This window comes from Buteo buteo, chromosome 22 (genome assembly GCF_964188355.1).
Source record: "Buteo buteo chromosome 22, bButBut1.hap1.1, whole genome shotgun sequence".
NCBI classification, from domain to species: domain Eukaryota; kingdom Metazoa; phylum Chordata; class Aves; order Accipitriformes; family Accipitridae; genus Buteo; species Buteo buteo.
The window spans coordinates 9,043,720-9,065,339 of record NC_134192.1 but is presented as its reverse complement, the minus strand read 5'-3'; the positions used below and the strand labels follow the sequence as shown (position 1 = coordinate 9,065,339).

The 21,620-nt window shown below is 37.7% G+C and overlaps 1 protein-coding gene across 3 annotated transcripts in view; it reads left to right on the top strand.

Annotated features, from left to right (window-relative positions):
* The first annotated feature begins 237 nt into the window (after positions 1 to 237).
* The window catches only part of MTMR1 (myotubularin related protein 1), a 39,186-nt gene continuing 17,803 nt past the window's right edge, over positions 238 to 21,620 (top strand). The window contains exons 1-13 of one of the 3 annotated variants that reach the window (XM_075054028.1): positions 238 to 426; positions 3,228 to 3,333; positions 8,241 to 8,291; positions 9,653 to 9,728; positions 10,635 to 10,729; positions 10,945 to 11,052; positions 11,465 to 11,566; positions 12,217 to 12,300; positions 12,927 to 13,076; positions 13,832 to 14,020; positions 14,508 to 14,693; positions 17,785 to 17,991; positions 18,791 to 18,883. In XM_075054028.1, the coding sequence (XP_074910129.1) occupies positions 293 to 426; positions 3,228 to 3,333; positions 8,241 to 8,291; positions 9,653 to 9,728; positions 10,635 to 10,729; positions 10,945 to 11,052; positions 11,465 to 11,566; positions 12,217 to 12,300; positions 12,927 to 13,076; positions 13,832 to 14,020; positions 14,508 to 14,693; positions 17,785 to 17,991; positions 18,791 to 18,883 (1,581 nt within the window). In that variant the 5' untranslated portion in view covers positions 238 to 292. Of the gene's footprint in view, positions 427 to 3,227; positions 3,334 to 6,012; positions 6,037 to 8,240; positions 8,292 to 9,652; positions 9,729 to 10,634; positions 10,730 to 10,944; positions 11,053 to 11,464; positions 11,567 to 12,216; positions 12,301 to 12,926; positions 13,077 to 13,831; positions 14,021 to 14,507; positions 14,694 to 17,784; positions 17,992 to 18,790; positions 18,884 to 21,620 lie in introns of all 3 variants that reach the window. The other 2 variants (XM_075054030.1, XM_075054031.1) reach the window with 2 other exon arrangements.

Here is a 21,620-nt window from a genome sequence, read left to right as displayed (position 1 = left end):
CCCCTCCCCTCCCCTCAGCCGCCGGGCCGGGCCCCGCGGAGCCGGCGGGGCGGCAGCAGCCGGGCCTTCCCCCGCCGCGCGGGGCCGCTGCCCGCCCTCGCGGCGGCGCGGAGGCCTGTGGGTAAGCCCCGCCGCCAGGTGACAGCTCTCGGCCGCCGCCGGGGCCCGAGCGGGCCGGGCTGAGGCGGCAGGGCCGGGCCGGGCCGGGCCGGGCCGGGGGGGGGGGCGCGCCGCGGAGGGGCGGGAGTCCGCCATCCCGGCGGCGCAGCGAGTCCCGCCGGCGGCCGGCAACATGGAGCGGGCGGCGGCGGCGGCGGCCGGGCCGGCGGTGGAGGGCGGCGGCGTGAGCCGGCGAGCCGTGCGGGCGGGGGGCGCCGCGGCGGCGGGGACGGGGTCGCGGCAGGCCAGCACGGAGACGCTGGACAGGTGAGCGGAGCTCGGCGGCGGAGAGGAGCGCCCCGGCCGGGCGGGCGGCGGGAGAAGGGGGCGCCGCGGCCTGCGCTCCCCGCGGGGCCGGGCGGCGGGAGGCGGCGGCGGGCGCCCCTCGGCCCGCTCCTCCGGGCAGCTGGGTCACCCCCCACCCCGGGCCTTGGGGCGGCCTGCCCGCCGGCGCGGAGCCCAGCCGGGCCGAGTAACTTCAATCTGGGCGTTTATTTTTGTGTAACCGGCGGATTTTCCTCGGCGGGGGAACTGGCTGTTGTCAAAGTTTCCTGCTTGCGGTCGTGTGTTTTTCGTCAGTCACGTCGGCGGCGGCGGGAAGGCTGAGGCTGCCTGCGGGATTTTGGGCCGGGGGTTTTTTGGGCAGCGCGTAGCTTCGCATCTTTGCAAACTCAAATGACACTGTTCTCAGATTTTAAGGCTTTTTTTTTTTTTTTTCCCCTCATGTGAGCATGTGTTTCATCTGCAGAGCTGTGACTGTCCCAGAGCAGCCTTGTGTCCCCCCCCGGTGTGTCAGTTTGTCTGTGGGTGGGTGTCTCGGTGGCAGATGCTCGGCTGGCTGCAGGCTGGGGCAGCTTCGCCGCGGTGGGGACGCGGGAGTTTGACACCAGGTGTTACCGCATCTAGTCCAGCAGTTGCTGGCAGAGTCATTCCTTCCTTTAGAAGTTTCCAGGTGGAGGCAGACTTCGGAGCTGAATTTAAAAATCCTTAAATAAGGAGTAGAAACTAATGGAAATTTCACCCAGATTAAAAAATAAAGACTGTATTTAAAAATCAGGGCCAAGTTCCAGTCTCCGTATGATCTCCCTTTTCTGTTAGGAGAAACCTGAAGTTCCACATCATTCTAATGAAGGTGGAAATCAAATGTCCCTTTTCTATCACCAAACCTTACATCTTTGTATTCCTTATTAATGCACTTTCTTATCTTAATTTTCATCTTTCTTTCTCCTTCTAATCTTGTTCTACCCTGTAAAAGTTGTAATATCCGTTTGTCACGTAACTTACTTATTTGCCAGTACGGTTGTACCAGGCTACACTAATGTGTGTGACCTCAGATGAGACAGAATGAAAAGACGTGTACTGGTATGTATCCCACTTGATAGCTGGTGGTAAGTCACATCGGCGTGATCAGCATCCTGTGGTACGCTGATACATCCTGAGACAGTGATCCTAGGAGATGGACCCGCATTCATACTTGTTTTCCTGCTGCTATTAACTTTGTTGATGTAGTGATTCCCGGTGAAGATAAGTCATAGAAAAATAAATCCTTTTCTTAAATAACAAGTAAATGCTTACTGGGAAACAGGTGAACCCTAAAGAGATGCACTAGAAATTAAGAGATGTAAGAGAAGGAGAAATAAATGAGATCAGAAGAGGATTACTGTAGGGTTTAGCTCATGCACTCTTTTGCAAAACTTAAGTCAAAAGTTTCTCTAAGTGAATCTGGACTCGAATTCAGCACTAACCTGAGAATTATCTTCGTTGTTCAAGTGGGAATATCACAGATGTGTTTTAGCTGCAAACCAACGTTTTGTGATCTAGTACTGTGTAGAATTTTGCAGGTGGGGAGAAAGCTACTAAAATTTATCAGAAAAGTTCTGAAAGAGCTTTCATTTCAGGTATGAAGTTGTTGGATGCATCTTCACCCTAGATCTACCTATCCTAGCAGAGTTAATGTAAGAAAAGACCTCTAGTTAAGTAGTAAATGGTCATCTTATGCCATTATCCCACTCTCTTAATGGCCAAGTTGTGGTGCACCTGTTGAGTGCCGGGTATGCGTATGTAGTTATTCACTTCAATGTCATGGGATACTCACAGAATCCAAAGCTAGTTTATGAATGAATTCTAAAAATGAATTAAAATTTTCTTTCTGTACTTGACTTCCAAATAAGCATTAAATCTGTAGAAGAGCCCAACTAAACTGTTTGAAGGCATCGGCTGAGGCTGCTGTGGCACTCAGGGAACAGCTCCCTCTGGCATTCCCAGTTTTTCATTAGATACTGGCATGTTTTGAAGCAGACCTAGCGCTCTTCAAAGTAGCTGGCAACAATCTGTGTAATTGTTTCTCACACTCAATACTACGTTATTTGTAAGCAGTACTATTTCAGGCAGCTGTTCTCAAAATGCATCATCTGGGATTTAGTGCAATTCTGCTGTTCAGGTGCTTTGTCTTTAGGGTTCTTATAAACACCTTACACTGCAGAATTCCTTGCTGTGGCATGGGAAGGCCTGCCCTAAAGATTATTCAGAGATTATTTTATGAATAGGAAAAAGATATGGCTAACTAGAAGTTACCCTTTAGAAAACATGTACTTTCTACATTTAATATTAATGTAGAATACAACACGAGCGTATCTTAAATTTTTAAATGCTGGCATACAGGTAATTTAATTTTGAGGATGTCCTGAATAATCAGGAAATAATAATAAGGAAAGCGTAAGGAGTTTCCTGTTACTTGACCAAATTAATTCCATGGATGGCTTTAAGAAAAAAATGTGTGAATGATGAAAAAAATTATACTGGATAAGGAAACCAACATTTTTATAAGTTCCTAGGACCCTAACCTCACTTTTAACCTACTGACAGCTCTACATCTCTGATAAGATCTAGTAAAATTCTTTTCCCTAATTTGATCAGCAAAACAGTTGCATTCTGCCCACAAAGCAAGCTAATTTTTATGATGTTAGGGATCATTTATGGTCTTGTTTTCTGGATGTGCTCAGTTCCTATGCTATTCTAAGTATGCATTTTGAATTACTGCTAAATAATTTGAAATATTGTTTTTGTAGCCCGACTGGATCCCATGTGGAATGGTGTAAACAGCTGATAGCTGCAACCATTTCTAGTCAGATTTCAGGGTCTGTCCCATCAGAAGGTGTGTCCAGAGACTACAGGGTAAGTGACTTGAGGAATGCATTGATTTGTTTAAGATAAAAGAGTGAATGATCAGGAAAGTCCTTGCTACCTTGATTATCAGATGGTAAGTACTTAAGTGATGGCTGAATGTTTCAGAACTAGAAACATCTTATTATGTGTAGGAGTCTTGAATCTGCTTTGTGTTTTCCTCCATATTTAGAATAGTGGCATTGAAGTCTACAGAATAAAAATTAAGAGACAGGTGAAAGGAAAATTAAAAGTCAATGTTTTGAATAGAATGCTAAAAGTGAGTTGTCTTTTGATTACTGCATTAAAAAAAATCGGTAAAGTAGATTAATAGTTACAGGTTGAAATTGTTTCTAATGTGTGTCATTCAGAGTACAGAGTTGAGGTCTCCAGATCTCACAAAACATAAATGCATGTGTCTTTGTTACCGTGCAAAGAACATAAATGACTATCATTTTTCATGGGGTTTCACCAGAGGCAGAGAACTTAACATCAAACAAGCAAGCAAACAAATCACCTTTTTCATTCCCTCCCAGCAACACTTTTGTCATTAAGGTAATGATTGCACAGTATGGTTCACCTGGTAGGTTCCATTATGCTTTTTTTACCCCTATTCTTTTTTGCTCATTTGCTGTTTCCTATATGCTGTTCAGCCAGCAAACTGAACTATCAAGAGTGGAGCATATGCAGTTTTCCTTCTCTTACAAATTGACAAAAGTCACCTGTGTTTCAAGTCCCTTTAAGAAACCCAGGCTGCTGCTATCTAGATCCTTTTTCTTCCTAGATTTGAAATAGTTTCATGGTCTTCATGCAAAATGGCCAAATGAAGATTTTATCTGGTTTTGGTTTTAACTAGATTTTAATTTATTTTCTAATACGCTCTGTGATTAAAAAGTTCATTGTCCAGAAACAGCGTATTTTAGATTCTGTGACAGCAGGTCAGATTCAGCATAAGCCTGAAGATGAATCCACAAAATGTTTTTGACCATACTCTACTTAAAAATTCACCTCACAGAGTTTCACACTATTGGCACAGTCAGCAGCTTATACTCATAAAAAAGTGTAGCTCTTCTGTACTATGGCAGCTGAATTGCAAATGCTTATTTCAGGTCAAGGCTAACATCTTTGATAAAACATTGTGGGAAACCTTGCATTACAGCTGTCGATGTTTTATTTGCCCTGTAGATCAAGGACTTCATTTTAGTAAAATCCAAGTATGTAAGCTTGGTATTCAGTTTATCGCTGAGTTAGAATGCATTTCTCTGGAATAAAGAGCACTTTTTAATTGTAAATAACCTCCTTCTCTATACCAAATTCATCTTGGATATTATTTAACAGGAACAAGTGTTTTAAGGCTTAATTAAAATTCTGCTTCATTCTCTGTTTCATAGAAATGAAAGAAAAAAATTTAAGCCTGGTGATATTAAGAATTTTTGTGTATAAATTGTATTTGGCATCATTGCATTGCTGTGATCTGAAATCCTGTATTTGTGTATAACATCATGGAATTTTTTATCCTAGAATATCTTTAGTTACGTTCAGGACCAGTATCTTGTGAAGCGGTGTCTATGTTTTAGGAGAGGGTTTTCTTTGCACGTAGCTTCTGCTGAAGTTCAGTGGTATGACTAGTTGCTTAGGCTGGGTTTATTCATCATTACATGTAAAAAGATAATGCCCATTTATAACTCCATTTTCCTTTGAGACATCTTTCCCTTTTGATGGACACTGAGCAATTTTCTGTGTCTTTGTTACATTTGGTTACCTCGAGTTGCTGCATTTAGAGACTATTTTACAACAACTCAGAAACTTCAGGTAGGGCCAGGTGTGTGTGCGCGCTTCTGGAACTGGTCAGGCAGTTCTGTTGCTTCCTGCTGGATTTACCAGGAACTTGCTGCTTTATTCTTTCTTTCATCCTTTTTTTAATGTTTCAGTCAATATGTTTGTAAAAAACAGGTAAATATATCAATTCTTGTATCTAATGATGTTACTCATGTTACTCTGTGTAACTTACCTTACCAAAATGTAATTTCGGGGAGGGGGGAATCAAACGGAAGCAAAGGGGCTGCAAATGAGATCATCAAAACTGGAAAGTACTGAGTGAGCCCTTGCTTGCTAAACCCTACAGCAACATCATCGCACTCTGAGTTTGAACTCTGCTGTGTCTGTCTTCTCTGACATGCTTTCTGCCTGGAGAGTATTCTTGAATGAGGTGTTCATATAAATGACAGTTGCTTAGATGATAATAGCTGAATATAGACACCTTCAGAAATAAGTTGAGAGGAGTTGTTGCTATCCTCGTTTTGCCATTTGAATCTAAAAGATATGGTGGTTATACTTCATGGCTGTTATTGCAGTCTTACTGTCTTCCACCTAGAAGGATTACCAGGCTCTTTCTTCTCTTTTCACAATAGCACATTGTAACTGGATAAAAGGGTGATTAGGAATGAATGTTTCAAAAGAGCTTGACATTTGTTACATCACTAAAATGAAGTGGCTAGATTGTTTTTAGACCAAAACAATTCTGCAAATGAGAGCTACTAGATCTGCATAGTTTTGTTTTGTTCTTTCAAAATCCAGCTATAATTAAAATGTTTGGAAGTAAAGTTCTTCTGAAAATCTGATGAAGTAAGATATCTTTAACAAATCAAATTGTGTGTTTTGTTGGATAACATTTTATATTTTAACTAACAGGTGTACAGGAGGCCTGTTATACGGGTAAGATTACCTTTGGCTAGCAGTAAAACGGCCTCCTACCTGTTTGTCTTTTGTGCTGTGTGAGATCTTGGTGTGTCAAGCGTTCTTCTTTACTTCATTAATGGTTTTTATGTACCAGTCAGACCATTTTGCTATGCAGTGCAACAGCTTCTTTGCCATAGAAATGCTTTATATACATTACAATGTTTTCATGAGCAATAAAAGTCAATGTGTAAGAGAGCAGTATTTTTAAATTATGTTATGAATGTGCAATACTAACTTCAGTTTTATTGCATTAATTTTGACAAAATGGATGCTTGCAACTGAGGCTTACATGCTTCGGACTACAGAGTACTGTATTAGCAGCTCTAACATGTTATCTATGCTGAAGAATATTAGTAGTAACAGCGTTACGTCTTTGTCTGTCCTATTTAAATAAGATACCAATTCATGCTTGCCTTTGTACGTTTTACTTTAATTGTTACTACCCTGTAGTAGGATTGAAAGTTAAGTTTGAAGTTAGACAGTAGTGCAATGACCTGCATCTTTTTAATGATAATTTTGAGACTAGGTCTTGCCCATTGTTCATTGGAGATATAAAAAGGGCATGCCTTGTTTTCTTGTCCCTCTCTCTTAGTAACATTTATGGAGTGAGAAATGATCTGGATAATGTTCTGACATTGTTCATGAAATGTGTCTAACACTTTTATTCAGACAAAGACCTCTTGTTCAGTCTCAGACCAAGAGATGAAGTCTGAATGATTTCTTTTTCTCATCTGTTGTTTACATATTTGAAAATGATGTGTTTAGTCCAATCATACAAATCCACAAGCTGATTTTTTTTTTTTTTTTGAAATAGATAGCTCTTGAAATAATCCGTCTGGGTTGAGTAACAAAAAATTGATTGTTTTTGTTCAGTTTTTCATAGTTCTTTGTAAAGGCTTTCATCTTTGAATGATCTGCTGTGCTTCTTTCTCTTTCATTTATTTAAAATCTTCTGGTGTTTTTGCTGGTTGTCCTTCTGGTTTTCTTCCAGAGATCACAATATCTATTTTGCTTTAATTTCAGAAACAACATTTTTATGGTCTGAAATTTAAGTAATTTCTGTTTAACAAAATTCCACCAATACATAAATGTTAGGAGTCCTTCATAATTTGAAAGGGTTTTTTAATTAATTATAACTTTAAACTCTTGTAGAGTTCAAATTATCTGAAGATATCTGAAGTTCTTCTAACTTTTTCTTTTTTGAGGTTTCTGTAGAAGTAGTGTAAAAAGAAAAATTGACTTTAGCAAACATTTGTAAATTTAGACTGAGGCAGGTTTTACAGTCTATCAAGTGCGAAGTTCTTTGCATCTGAACTGGGAATAACAGACTGTCAGACAACTTCTCTCCAGTTAATAAGGAAAGAAAGAAGATGGAAGAAAATTTTGGCTGAACATATTAAAACAATTACTTTATATGACCCTATGACATTTGTACTTCTCTCTGGAGTGCATAGGGACCTTATGTTTATTAAAGAGATTTAATTAATATTCAGGATTTGCTGCCAATATGATGCAAAAATAAATTAACATAAAAATGTGAAGTTTTTGCATATTTTGTTATGAGGAGTAATTTTAGGTTCTGTAAAGTTACTGACTAGGTTTCCAGCAACAGCACAGAAGTTGCTGGAAAAATATGTGAAACCATAAAACTGAAAGTTCGATTAAAACATGTTTTACACAGTAAAGCATTTTTTAAATTGTCTAGATACTTCTATTTGATGTTGACCTATTTTTTCCTTGAAAGCTTGCATGAGTTTTCCCCTAATGCTACCATTGCAAGCTGTACTCAATTTCTTCTATTGATAAGCATGTGGCATACTTTGAATTAATTTTTTTCAATATAAGGTTGCTTGTCTTAAAAAGACAGTACATACTTTTATGTTCTTATCTACCAGCACTGACTCTTTTGTGAAAAAGGGAGTAAATTTTTCATTTTGCGTGGTGCCAGAAACATTAAAGGGATAGTGCTAATAGCTTGGATTCCTTTCTGTGGAAAGTAGTTTGTGCCAGGAGCGGAAAATTTTGACTAGCTTGACTGGAGTTAAAGTATATGCTGTCTTTTTAAGGAAAGAAAATAAAAAAGGGAAACAAAAAAGAAAAGATTCTATCCTTTCACCTGTTGTCTGCATGTTTTTTCCTGTTACTTCTCCCTTGCCCTACTGCTGCCTCATGCAATGCAGGAGATTCAGGATGGACACAATGGCTATCATTCTGAAGCAGAACCTGATCAGGTGGCAAGTTTTACTCATCTTTCATTCATTAACTGTGTAGCAAGGTACTATATATTAGTACTGGTACAGTACATACAAATCTTGTATTTCTCATGCAAGAGAATCCATAGAAAGCATTTAGTGTGTTAACTGGTTATGTGTTAGGTAGGGTTTTCGTGTAGTGTCCTGTAGTCTAGAATGTAATACTGCACGTAAGCCCCTGTCTGACAGAGCACATCTGCCCTTGTAAGTTTTTAACTAATGGCTAATTCTTTACACACCCATCTTTTGTGATTGGGTGCTGAATATAAAATTCTGTTACTTTCCAAGAAAATCTAAAGCCAGAGATCAATTGAAATATCTTTGGAAATTATTTATTATTGAGAGCTTAAGGTAGTTTGTTTGGAGACAGACAGATTCTACCAATTATTGGTATGTGCATCAGAGCTGCAATACAAGGGAAGAGTTGTTTACTGTAACATAGCCCATTATATTTATTCTCACTTTAGGATGTAAAAAATTGAAACCTTAATATCTCATCATGTTGACCCGAGAGAGATCACTTTCTCACGTGGTCCTTAAAAGTCCTGCAAACCCTTTTATTCTTAATTGGAATCTTTAGTACGATATAAATCTTAGCCGGCAGCGAAGGACCCAAAGGATCAATCTTGTATCATTCAGGAATGAAGCCATTTACTTAAATGAAAATTTATGGAACTAGCCCTTATTTTAAAATTGCTAATTGTTCTTCTATATTTCATTATTACTTCATTCTTAATCTGACCTTCTGGATCCAAAATTCCTATAATGGACCTCTACCACAACTTGTGGTACTCTCAGTAGGGTATTGATTGAAATAGAGCATTGTGGGGTGCTTCTGACTTCTTGCTATCAAAAATACAAAGTTAAAATGTTAAATAAGTAAAGCTTCTGCCATATAATTCTCTCACATGAAAATACTCAAATAAACAACATTAAGAATAGAAAAAAAATTAATATGAGCTTTAAAATGTTCCTAAGTAGATAAAATACCCAAAATAATACCTGCATTTAGCAAAAGACTAACAAATTATTAATTACAAATTTTGGCTGATCTTACTGTTCCTATTTTTGTATGCTATATGTAGCTAGCATGTGAAACTAATTAAAATGCTTTATTACTAATATGTTACTAACATGTATGTCTCTGTAATATTTATAATACCAAGTTCTGTGTTGTGGTTTTTTTTTACTGTGGTACTGGTTAATGCAGTTGTGCCTTGTAAAAAAAGATACACTTCTTGTGTTCCAGTAATCTGGTAGTAAAAGCACTTTGCATCAAAATGTATCGATGTAGTACAGATGGAAAGTGAGATTTACTCATGGTTTTGGATTTCTGCCAGGCACTGCGGGATGGAAACAAACTAGCACAGATGGAAGAGGCTCCACTTTTTCCTGGAGAATCAATCAAAGTTATTGGTAAGCATACTATTGAGTACTACACTGAATACTATTAAATCACTAGTTTATTTATTTAAAAACAGAATATTATTTCCTTTTGACTTTTGCTATTTTAATTTAATGCCACTTTAGATTAGCTGATTTGATGTGGATTTCTTTTCTTTGTCTTTTAAATCTAAATGTAGGAAGGAGAAATCAGTTTTAGAGGATGACTTGCTCCATATACATAAATCATTTTTTTTCAAAGGTTAGTTTGTTCCATATAGGTGTATGTGTTGTATTTCTGCTTGGGGGTGCCAAGGATACTTAATAGATTCAAGAGCTTCAGAACTGTGATAGCAAAGAAGATGGAAGTTTTGGAAAACTTAGTTTCCAGTTCTTAATGAAATTTATTTCACTTTGGCCTGTGATGGCAAGCTCTGTGTTAGCAGTACAGTACTTGGCTAGAAAAGAATACTAGCTAAAGAGTGAAAATGAAGATGTAGGCATATAACTGAATTACTCAGAGGTCAATTGCGTACATATCAGTAATTGTCCATTTGGATGGATGCTCGCTCTCTGAGGTGCCTGTGGGTGCTTTACACCTCAGGGCAGGGACCAGAGCCACCTGCAGCTAGGAATACCAGCAGGGTGCTGCTTTGTTACCTGCCTGCCTGTACTGCAGCCCATGCTAGCTGAGCCCAGCCCCAGTTGCTCAGTAGTTGCTCAGCAGCAGTGGGACTGAGGAATTTGATTGTTTTCATTGTTGAGATAAAGACAGCTCTTTCAGTCCTGACAGCATCTGAAGAGTAGGCTTTTCTATAGAGACCAAGCATCAAAATCTCATGGAACTGCAAAAATCTTGCTATTTTTAAATGGAAATAGATTTTTTTTGAACAAATGTCTGTAAGAGTAAAACAAAGCTTTAATTGGTCTGTTTTCCAGCTAAAGATGTTATGTATATCTGTCCATTTATGGGAGCAGTCAGTGGTACACTAACAGTGACGGACTTCAGAATGTATATCAAAAGTGTTGAAAGGGTAAGACCGCTATCTATCTGCATATTTTTTCGGGTGGGAATGTTGCTGAAGTAAATTTCAGAAAGTGACAAATTTGTTGTAAGTGTAGTATGATGTTCCACAGCAGCCTATTAAACAGGAATTATAGTTGACTCTAATGAAACATACATGAATAATATTAGTTCTGTGTTCCTCCTAATGTAACAAAATTCATTTGTTTTATAAACAAATTTCAGGATCCACCTTTTGTTGTTGATGTTCCCCTTGGAGTCATAAGTAGAGTTGAAAAAATTGGAGTACAGAGCCACGGAGACAATTCATGTGGTATAGAAATAGTTTGCAAGGTAGGGCATGGTAAAGTTTTATTCATATTAAAGTATTTTCGTTTCATTTTTCTGTAAGAGGAATCTGCATGCACATGTGCTGTTTTTCTGTCTGATCAGTTCCCTGTATTTGAGTGCTGCGTCATTTAAGTAATATATTTCAATTCCTCTTATGATACTTGCAGTCTTAAACACTTCTGCTTTTTGTCTCAAGAGTGAATTCAAATGAAAAATGGCTGGGTTTATATCTAGCAACTCAAATGACGATCCTAGCCATCTGATACAAACCGTTACAGAACTCTGTTCTAATGTGGGTTAGGTGATGTCAGTGATTTAGTGCTACATATATGCCTTCTTTCAATCAAATTTCTTGTAACTGCTTTTTTTTTTTAAATTTATCATAGAGTAAAATAGTGTAACTTATTTTTGACAGGATATGAGAAATTTGCGGCTGGCCTATAAACAGGAAGAGCAGAACAGATTGGAGATTTTTGAAAATCTTGTAACACGTGCATTTCCTGTTTCTAACGGGCTGGTAAGTCTTAAGATATAGAGAAGGCTGTCACTGGCTCTTCTCTTTTTGGAAAGTGTAGGTGGGGAAATAAAAGGGCTGTATAACAAACATTGCAATATTGATTCATAAAATCTGTTACAGACCAGGCAAGCTACTCTGACCCTGTTTCTTTCTTGTGTTAATTTGTAAAACTTCATGCTATGTCCTGTTATCGGTGAAGTTAGTTAATTTTTACATAACTCTTGAGATCTAGGTTTGACTCTTAAGTTCTGTCTAAAACAACAAATAGGTACAATTAGTCTTATTAGTTAGCTGCAGAATGCTATTTCATTTGCTTGTATGGGTAAGGAGCTGGTTGGGGGGTAGGAGACCAATTTCGTCATCCTGGCTTTGCCATTGATGTGTTGTATGATCACAGGCAAGTAACTTCAGCTGTCTCTGACTGTTTTGTATCTTGATTTTGTTAATTATATAGCGTGTACTTGAAGGAGGAAACTGTCTTTCTTTTTCTTTCTAGCAGTGTTGTCCAGTCTTGACTGAAGGTTTTATGTCTGCTGTTAAAGAGTTTTAGAAGTGTTACATTTGAAATACTAGAAGGTTCACTGTTTTGGAGCTTATTGTGCATACAGCCCATTAGACAGTAATTTATGCCTTTGCTTTGTTGTCTTTAGCCTCTTTTTGCATTCAGCTATAAAGAGAAGTTTGCTGTTAATGGCTGGAAAGTGTATGATCCAATGGCAGAATATAAGAGGCAGGTAAGTTGCCTAAGTACTTGGTGTATTATTTTTTTTCTCCAGCCCCCCGCGCCATTTAAAGAAGAAAAAAATATTAAAACTAGAAATTTTCAGCTCTAGCTACATACAGAGACTGTCTAGATCTCATGTTTAGATAATAAAATGCAAGTGGCTTGACTTTGAGAGTGTTGAGCACTGGCTAAAGTTGATGGAGATAACAGGTGCTGAGTACTTGAGCAAACTGGTCTATCTTAACATGCATTCTTAAATCCACATTTTCCAAGTGCTGTTTCTAGAAAATACAGGCTTTATAAAAATTTGGTTTTGAATAAGCAGTGTTAAACAGAAGAGTAACTGTAGTTTGTTGTTGTAAATCTACAGTTCTCTAGTTACAAAAGTATTTTTGTTTTACTATATGATCACTTTTTACCTGAGTGTGCAGCCTATTCAAATGTTTATTTTATGTATCAGTTTTAAAGAAAATAAATAGAAAAGACTTTCAGTGTTTTGGTTTATGGTTCAATATGAAGACCTAAAGTTTATAGCTTATTTAAATACGTGGGTACACTTTTTTTTAAAAAAGTATGTAGCATATAAAAATTTTCATTGCTCCAAACTAAGATATGTAATATTTTGCTTTCATACAGGGCTTGCCCAATGAGAGTTGGAAAATATCCAAAATTAACAGCAGCTATGAGCTTTGTGATACATATCCTGCTGTTCTTGTTGTGCCAACCAGCGTGAAGGATGATGACCTCTCAAAAGTGGCAGCATTTAGAGCAAAAGGCAGAGTTCCAGTAAGTGAAACTTTTACAAGGAGATATAAGTGCTCTACAAATTGTCGCTTATAAGAAATTATAAGAGTTCTTTTAGGCTTTTTTTTTAAATAACAGTGGGCTGGCTTCCTTCCTGAAGGGGGGGGGGGCAAAGAAAGAAGAATTAGGCTTGATGGGTTTAGCACTGAAGAGAGCAATTCAACTATGAGTCTTAATTGCTTGGTTATTGTGCCATGTAATAAAATTTTCTTTGGAGTTAACACTTCTAAGCCATAATGGTATCTGATGCTAATTCACATATTAGCTTGTGTTCTGATTTGGTGTGGAATGTGCTGCAGCCATAGCAGTTTTCTTCAGAATAGACAAGTTTTGCAGGTAGCATAAGAACCCCTTTAAATATGTTAGATTGTGACAGTTTTCGTGCTATAGATCTGCTTAGCAGGGTAGTATACAGGTCCATAGACTTCCACATGGAAGCAGTTTTTCTTCCTCCATTGTTCTTTTTTTTTTCTAATTAGTAAGATGCAGTACCAGCCTTAGTTTTTATTAGAAATAAAAGCTAAGATGTTTAGAATCACTTTGTATTTCAAGCTCAGATTTGGGATGAGCAGTGCTAGTGTGCTGTCAATATGGTTTTGCATCAGCTCGTCCTTAAATTTGCATTTGCTGATTTGCCAGGAAATAATGCTATGTAGGCAGTGTGATTGTCTAATTGCACTCTGGCCTGCTGCTTTAATACTAGTGTAGTAAACTAAAATAATTTTCTTTTATTCCAGGTGTTATCCTGGATTCATCCTGAGAGCCAAGCAACGATAACACGATGCAGTCAGCCATCTGTAGGCCCAAATGATAAGCGTTGCAAAGAAGATGAAAAATATTTGCAGACAATAATGGATGCCAATGCTCAGTCACATAAACTTATCATCTTTGATGCCAGACAGAATAGTGTTGCAGATACAAACAAGGTAGGCTGGTATCATAACTAGCATTAATAGTTCTATCTTCATTACAAGGCTGAAGGTTGAGTAAGAGATGAGGATAAGGAGAACTTGATGTCAAAAAGAGATAAAAAAGGGTCTCTAAAGAGGGCATGGGAATGAACATAAGTTGCTTATAGCAGTTTGGAAAGGCTGGCAGGAATGGAAGGCAGCATGAAGACGTAGCTGAGAAATCACGCAGTAAAGTCCACAGAAGACCAAAGGTTTCAGTAGTAAAAATGGGAAAGTACATGGATGTATTATCAAATGTAGCCTATTACACTTAGAATTTCTTTCACCTAAAAAAAATACCCTAGTGATTCTTAGAAAAACAAAAGCCAAAAATACATTTTTATTAGTGCTAAAATAATCCTTTCTCTCAGAAAATCCTGAACCCTGACCAAAATAACTCAACCTTATACTGAAGTCCTGTACATGTTCTTTTTTTCATCTGTTTTTACTTTTTGAATGACAGGCAAAAGGTGGAGGGTATGAAAGTGAAAGTGCCTACCCAAATGCAGAGCTGGTATTTCTGGAAATTCATAATATACACGTAATGAGAGAATCCCTGCGTAAACTTAAAGAAATAGTTTATCCTACTATTGATGAGACTCGGTGGTTATCAAATGTGGACTCCACGCATTGGCTGGAATATATAAGGGTAAAATACTTTTGATGTGAAAAATCAATTGTTTTTTTAAACCATGTTTTTAAATTGCATTTCTGAAAATATTACTAAAACAATGACTAGATTTAAGTGCGTTGCTTTGATCAGGATAATCTTGTAAAAAAGCTTAATTTTTGAATGGTCACTTAGAACATAGCATTTTAAGCATTCCATAATAACTTTGTGTTTCCTGTTTTATGTATTGGTAGGTAATGAGTTAATTCCTGATAGCACAGTATCATATTTAGTGTTGGACAATGTTTTATTTTCTTGAGAGGGAATGTTTGTGAGCAGTCCAGGGTTATCCCTGCTTTTTGGAAGAATGCCCTGGGAACTTCAGATTATATTTGAACAACTGCCAAAAGGACTTGACTCTAAATTCTGCAGTCTTTCTCATCCTTCCCTCCTTCAATGCAATGTTAGTGTTCATGTGTTGGGCACCTACGTTTTCACGGGCTGTTTATAGTCAGTGCTCTACTGGGTCATAATCTGCTCTATTATTTAACATAATATTAAAATAAATCACTACCATACTCAGTTTTACAGTCTGTTTCACTAACCTCTGAAATGCTTTTAGAATAGATTATTTCATTACCACATTCACTCCCCTGTTTATGATGAATATGGATGGAGTGGAATTTGTTTTATTAGCAACTGGCTCAAATGTCACTCATGCAAAACGTGTTTGGGATTGTTCATTAGTTTTACTTTTCTGTTAACTAGTGCTTGCTAACTGCTGCAGGAGAACCGGTAGAGGGAGCAAATGCTTAAATTAAGAATTAAACAAATTTAATGATCTTTTGGGAATAGTTTAATTTTCTTGTTCTCTTAAAGTTGGACTATGTCAAACAGCGTTGAGAATCTGAGTATCTGGAAACCTTTTCTTATCAGCCTGGCATTAAATACAGTAGTCTATTTTAAAAGTGGCGTTGTTTGAGCCAGTGGTCACCTTTCATTGACGTTGACTTCCATGTGAGAAGTGGACCTTGATATCACTGTTGCACAGATGAAAATAGCACAGCAATGTGAAATTTCATTTAAATTATTTTACAGAGTTGACACACATGTAATATTCTTCATGAACCTGTCCCTTACATGATACTTCACGTTAGGGTATTAACAGCACAAGGTGCAGCCTGATTTCTTAAAAGCTGCCATTACTGTGCTAATAATGTTGATAGTATCTCCTGGTGCTGTTATCCAATAATTGCTTGGCTTCCTACCTATTTGATTTGGCTTGTAACAGCAATTAACAAATCCACAGCTTTACTCTAACACATCTTCTGTTTTCCGGGCTTAGACCAGCGTGGTTGTGTCCCAGTTTAATGTGATGCTTTACTGGAAATTCACCTTCCTAGCCCTGGGCAGCCACAGCACTTTGAAGATGATTCAGAAGTGTCTGGAGAGGCACCAGTAACGTTCTGTGTGTGTGAAGACAGTAGTAACAACAGGAGTAGGGTCACTTACTGATTTTTGTACACCCAGGATATTTCCTCATGCCCTCCAGGGTATTTTCTGCCTTTCAGGATAGAACTTCTGCTATTAATTATTTCTAAACCAGTTCTCATTTTCTAAGCCAATCTAAAGCCAGTTATTCATTAGGAGCCCTAACTGAAATACTGATGATTGCTAAGTTTTGAAACATCTATAAAAAAAATAATAGTTTGTGGAGGAAGTTGTTTTCTAAAGGCTTTTGTCCAAAGTAGAATAAAATGCTTCACCTACACCACAGATATTTACTGAATTAATAGTAACTCTGTTTTCTGTCTCCTATTCTCTGCTTATTGCCTGTATCTCTTCTGTCTTTTTATTTTCAGCTGTACTCCTTCAGGGGCATCTGTGTTCTCTTTAGGACAATTTAGAGCAAGCTATTGCATACCTGTATGTTATATAGATAAGTTTTCTGCTTTTATTGAAGACTGAACTGTTTTAATATTTATTATTTACAAGTAGAGCTTTGTAACTGAAGAAATTGGCAATTAACTAGTTCAGACCACAAGCTCCATTCTCCCATAGATGCTTTTGTATTGTTTCCTGATATTTCCATCCTGGCACCCTTTAGTTTTACCATAAAAGATACAATCAATGAGAATTGCCTCTAAAGCATGGTAATTGAAATAACTTTGAAGACTGGTCTTGTGCATAGCTTCTGCAGTGGTTGCTGGCTTTCCTACTTCCCAGAAGGTGTTTTTAGATGTCTGGGAAGGGGAAAATGCAAGTATTTTGCAAGATTCCATTTTCTGGTGTTGGAATGCAGAATAGGAATTTCTCCTGTGGTTCTATTCTAGTGGTTGGTTTTTTTTCATGTATTTTTCAGTGCCATGATAGGTCATGTTACAAAGACAGAGACAAATCTTCACAGGAGAGAGATTATTCAAGTTTTTTAAAAAGCTGGAGTGGCATAAGAGAACAAGAGAGGTTTTTTTGTGGGGAAGAAGAATTAAGAAGTTCATACAGGTGATATCAGTCCTGTGGCATCTCCATCTTTTTGCTCTCCAGCATGCTTCTGAATCCACTATTAAGGGTCTGCTCATGAGTTGAGTACAATGTATACTTCATGCACCAGCAAATCAACACAGGCTCCCAGCCAGGGGTTTCTGGGTGTGTTTGGGTTGTGTTTTGATTTAGGTTAGCTAGATAGTTTGTCCCTTTCTCTAAACTTGGTAATTGAGGAATGAAAGCTGAGGAAGAAAGAGTGATTGATTACTGTGAACATGAACTTTGAAAACATTGAACCTTCAGCCTTTGGAATAGGTTACAGTATTTGTGTCTTTTCCTCATGACACAGAATTTCAGATTTAATTTAGAGAAGGGATTCCCAGGTTCTTTTGCTATGTGCTACTAATAATGGAGAGCCGGTAAGAACTCTCTTCTGGTCAACAGAGTGCACACAGTTTTTGTACCTCTAGGAATATGCATACCACCATTTGGGAATCTCTAATTCAAAGCAATGTCGTCCAGATGATTATGTAATTAATCTGAAAAATGAAAATATATTAACCTTAAGAGTGTAAAATTATAACTCTTTTGATAGAGTTTCGGTTAGTATTTAATATGCTTGTTTGTTTATTTTTGTTTATTTAAGATGCTTCTTGCCGGAGCAGTAAGAATTGCAGATAAAATTGAATCTGGTAAAACATCTGTAGTTGTACATTGCAGTGATGGTTGGGATCGAACTGCACAGCTTACTGCACTAGCTATGCTTATGCTGGACAGCTATTACAGAACTATCAAGGGATTTGAAGTTCTTATAGAGAAAGAATGGATAAGTTTTGGACACCGGTTTGCAATGGTAAGCATTTGCAATGGTCACCTTCAAGGCTTTTATTTTGAATAGCGTGTTTTCTCACAGTACTCTGCTGCATTTTAGTTATTATCTCTGGTGTCCTTCTTTTAATGGTGTGAGTGTCAGAGAATTGTGACCTGTTCGTTTTTGACAGGAAATCTGTGTGTGAGGTATAATATAAAGTAAATAAGAATTAAGTGGCTTGAACATAATGGTTAAAAAAAATCACATGGCTTTTTTATGAGGAAGAGGGATTGTAACACATTGCTTCATCTTTAACAATCTTATGAATGGAGAAACAAAGAAAACAATTAAGGTGTCTAGAAGGTAAAATTACTGGAACCATTACTCTGATTTAAGGTTGAAGTGTTTAACACATGGGCTAGTGGGGAATTAGTACATAAATTATTAGGACATTTTGTGGGCTCTGACTCTAAGATGGTTTAGGAGAAATGACATGTAGTTATGGCAGGTAGATATGGAATAATTGTTTCAGTACAGCCTTTGTAAATACCTACCAGTTTGACCCACTGGTAGAAGTAAATGGCTGTGCAATAAAAGATGGGGAAACAACAGGCACAGCTTTGTTGACCAAGCGTCTTTCCAGCTCTGCTCAACAGCAAAGGCATGTCCATAAGTGAATATCGGGGTGCATTTTTAGTAGTTGAAAAATACAGGTTAGCATTAGGGAAGGTCTGCTTGTATTGTTCACCTTTGGAACCTATTTAAGAGTCACTCAGTTTTAAAGTGTTGGGATGGTACTGTAAATACACTAGACTGAAATGAAGTTTGTTTTGACTTTCAGCGAGTAGGACATGGAGATGATGATCATGCTGATGCAGACAGATCTCCCATTTTCCTTCAGTTCATTGACTGTGTTTGGCAAATGACAAAGCAGGTAAGATGCTTAAGAGTATATTTCTGTGAGGTCTTAGTCTTTATCTTGGAAATGTAATTCATGTAGGAGAGCACATTCCTTTGCAGAGCAGTAGCATGTTTTCCTGAAGTTGGTCGTGCTGTGGCTGCACCATGCACGCATAGGGAAACTTTTTGCTCGGTGAGGTGCAAGGAGCTAGAGTAGAAGTATTGACTTGAAACCAAAATACCAGGATTCCTTTTTGTTTAAAATAGGCTTTCAAAGGATTCTCTGATTACCTAAATGAGGGTTATTGATGAGATAAATGATTTGTATTGCATATTCACTGGTGGAATAAATGTTTGTATGGATTTATATTGTCCTTAAGAAACAGCAAAAATCCAGGCTGATTGTGAACTGAAGGGAGGAGAGAGTTCTTCTATGTATGTCTCAAATGTGAAATGTCAGTTAATGTTGCATCATTATGTATATAGGACAGCATTTCTAACATACATGCCTATTCTCAGGTAAGTTTTCTTACTTCCAACACACTTTTACCTCTGGATCAGGGGACATCTTTGAAATTAGTGATATTTAAGATATAAAAATATTAAAATTCTCAATTTTTTTTCTGAATATGTTAAATTATAGAATGGCATTAGCCTTCTTTTTCCTTATTTGTATCTTCATGAGCATAAACTTAAGATTTTTCTGAGCTTTTATATTACTGTTCTTTAATGGGGTTACTGAAATAGGTTGTCCACATGAAGGCTTGATTTCCAAGTAAATTAGAAGTGCTTGACTCCTTTTTCTTTTTTTTTTTTCTCCTTGAAGCCTAACATAGATCTGTGCTGTTACGGTAAAAGCTATTGTACTGAAGTCTGTATAGTATGTGATTTGCTTTGAAGAGAGAAGGGTAATAGTGTGGTTCCATATGGTGCTAGCACTCCCAGATCTCTTACCTTAGTCTTCTTGTTCTGAACATGGTTCTTAAAAACTTACATCATGGTTTCCAAAACTTGTATTCAAAACAGTCGTCTTTGGTGCTTTATGAAAGTTCCCTGCTGTAATACTGGGCCCTTGTCCAGAGTCCCTTGAAGACTTTCTGTGTATCTGTATTTCAGCATTAATGTGCTGTTTAGTATGGCTGGAGAAAAAAAAAAAACAAACGAAAAATTCTGTCCCTCTCTCAGAGGAAAGCTAGTAACAATAGCAAAGAGAAGCAGTTCTAAACACCTGGTAGGAACAAAAGTCCTCTGGGGAGATCCTTAATTGAGAGCAGCCTATTCTATTTTTGTGATCTCCCTTGCTGCCTCCTATTTCTTGCTATAAACAGTTTAGTTCCCTCTAGTTTAAAAAAAAAAACAAAAAGGGATGGGTGGTGGTAGGGGGAATCTGTGAAGCATTTTGCCAGTACCACATCTGTTCAAAACCTGCATCCAGGAACTCTTCTGAAATTCATGAGCAGCAGTGGCATTGAAAAATGATTAATGTTACAGCAGGAAAAAAAATTGAAAATGTCATTCTTGGAGAGTTCTTGTGTACTTATTTTTATTTTTTAGTTGACTTCAATACCTTGAGAATAGATTTGAAGATTGTGATTACCTTGACATGGACCTATGAAAACCAGGGTTCTATTTTATCATTGTATAGATCACTTGCTCATAAAACAGTGCTAATTTCGTGCTTTAGAATCCATGGTAAACATATGTGAAATGTTCCAAAGCTCAAATAAGTGTTAATGACTGCAGGAGGGTGTCAGGGCTTGGGTTTGGGCATGGGCTGAAAGCCAGCAAATTTTTTCTTTTGGGTTCTGAGAATTACATTCTTAAAACAGTCGACTTAATACAGTGAGAGAATCTCTAACTTCCCACTAAGATACAGATTTCCAGATAGCTTCAGACAATGAAACTTAATCCTTGACAGCCTTATATTTTCCCTTGTTTTTTATGGTCTTCATGACACACAAATACAGTAATAGAGAACTTGAGAGAAGTACATTGATATCAGATTTTAATAAAAAACATATGGTGAAGTAATTTCCGTCCTCTGTTAGTAAATTCTGGTGATTTTGAATAGCAGATGTCAAACTGGAAAGGCCACATGTGATCTGATGAAATACTGATGCTCTGTTAAAAATGAAACAAAACTAAGATTTGCATGTAGCATTGCAGCTCAAATAGTAGCTTTCTACCTTTCATGCACAGTACCTGGATAGGAGGAAGGTATGTTTAAAGCTGGTAGAAAGTTGCATCCTATTTGTTACCGGTTGTCATCTGTTGCCAGAGATGCATTTTTCACTAGTTTGAGTAGTGTACTCTGTTATGATATCTAGTGTTCAGTTAACCTGATTCAGTCCAACTCCACAATCATAAGAAGTATTCTGCAAAGTGTTTCAACTTTAAATGTTACTGTAGTACAGAATGAGTTCATTGATTAAAAAGCAAGTTTATTTAGCATGTCTCTGAATCAGATGCCACTTGGCATCATCAGGCTTTTAAACAAGAGAATTCCTCTTTTAAATACCTCCTTTACAAAACCCCCCAACAACTCCAGTAGCATCAAGTGCAAGATTTTAATGACCCATGTGTTCTCTCACAATTAGTGGATTTGACAAGAAGTAAATTTTCATTTGGGGAATTTTTCCACCTGAATCTTCAAACAGACGCTAATGGGCTTGGAACTACAGAGGAAAGCATTTTTAGGTCAGTGATTTTTCAGCAGCAGTAATAGAAGCTTTACAGTCTTGATACATCAGCTCCAACAGTACAACTCTTGT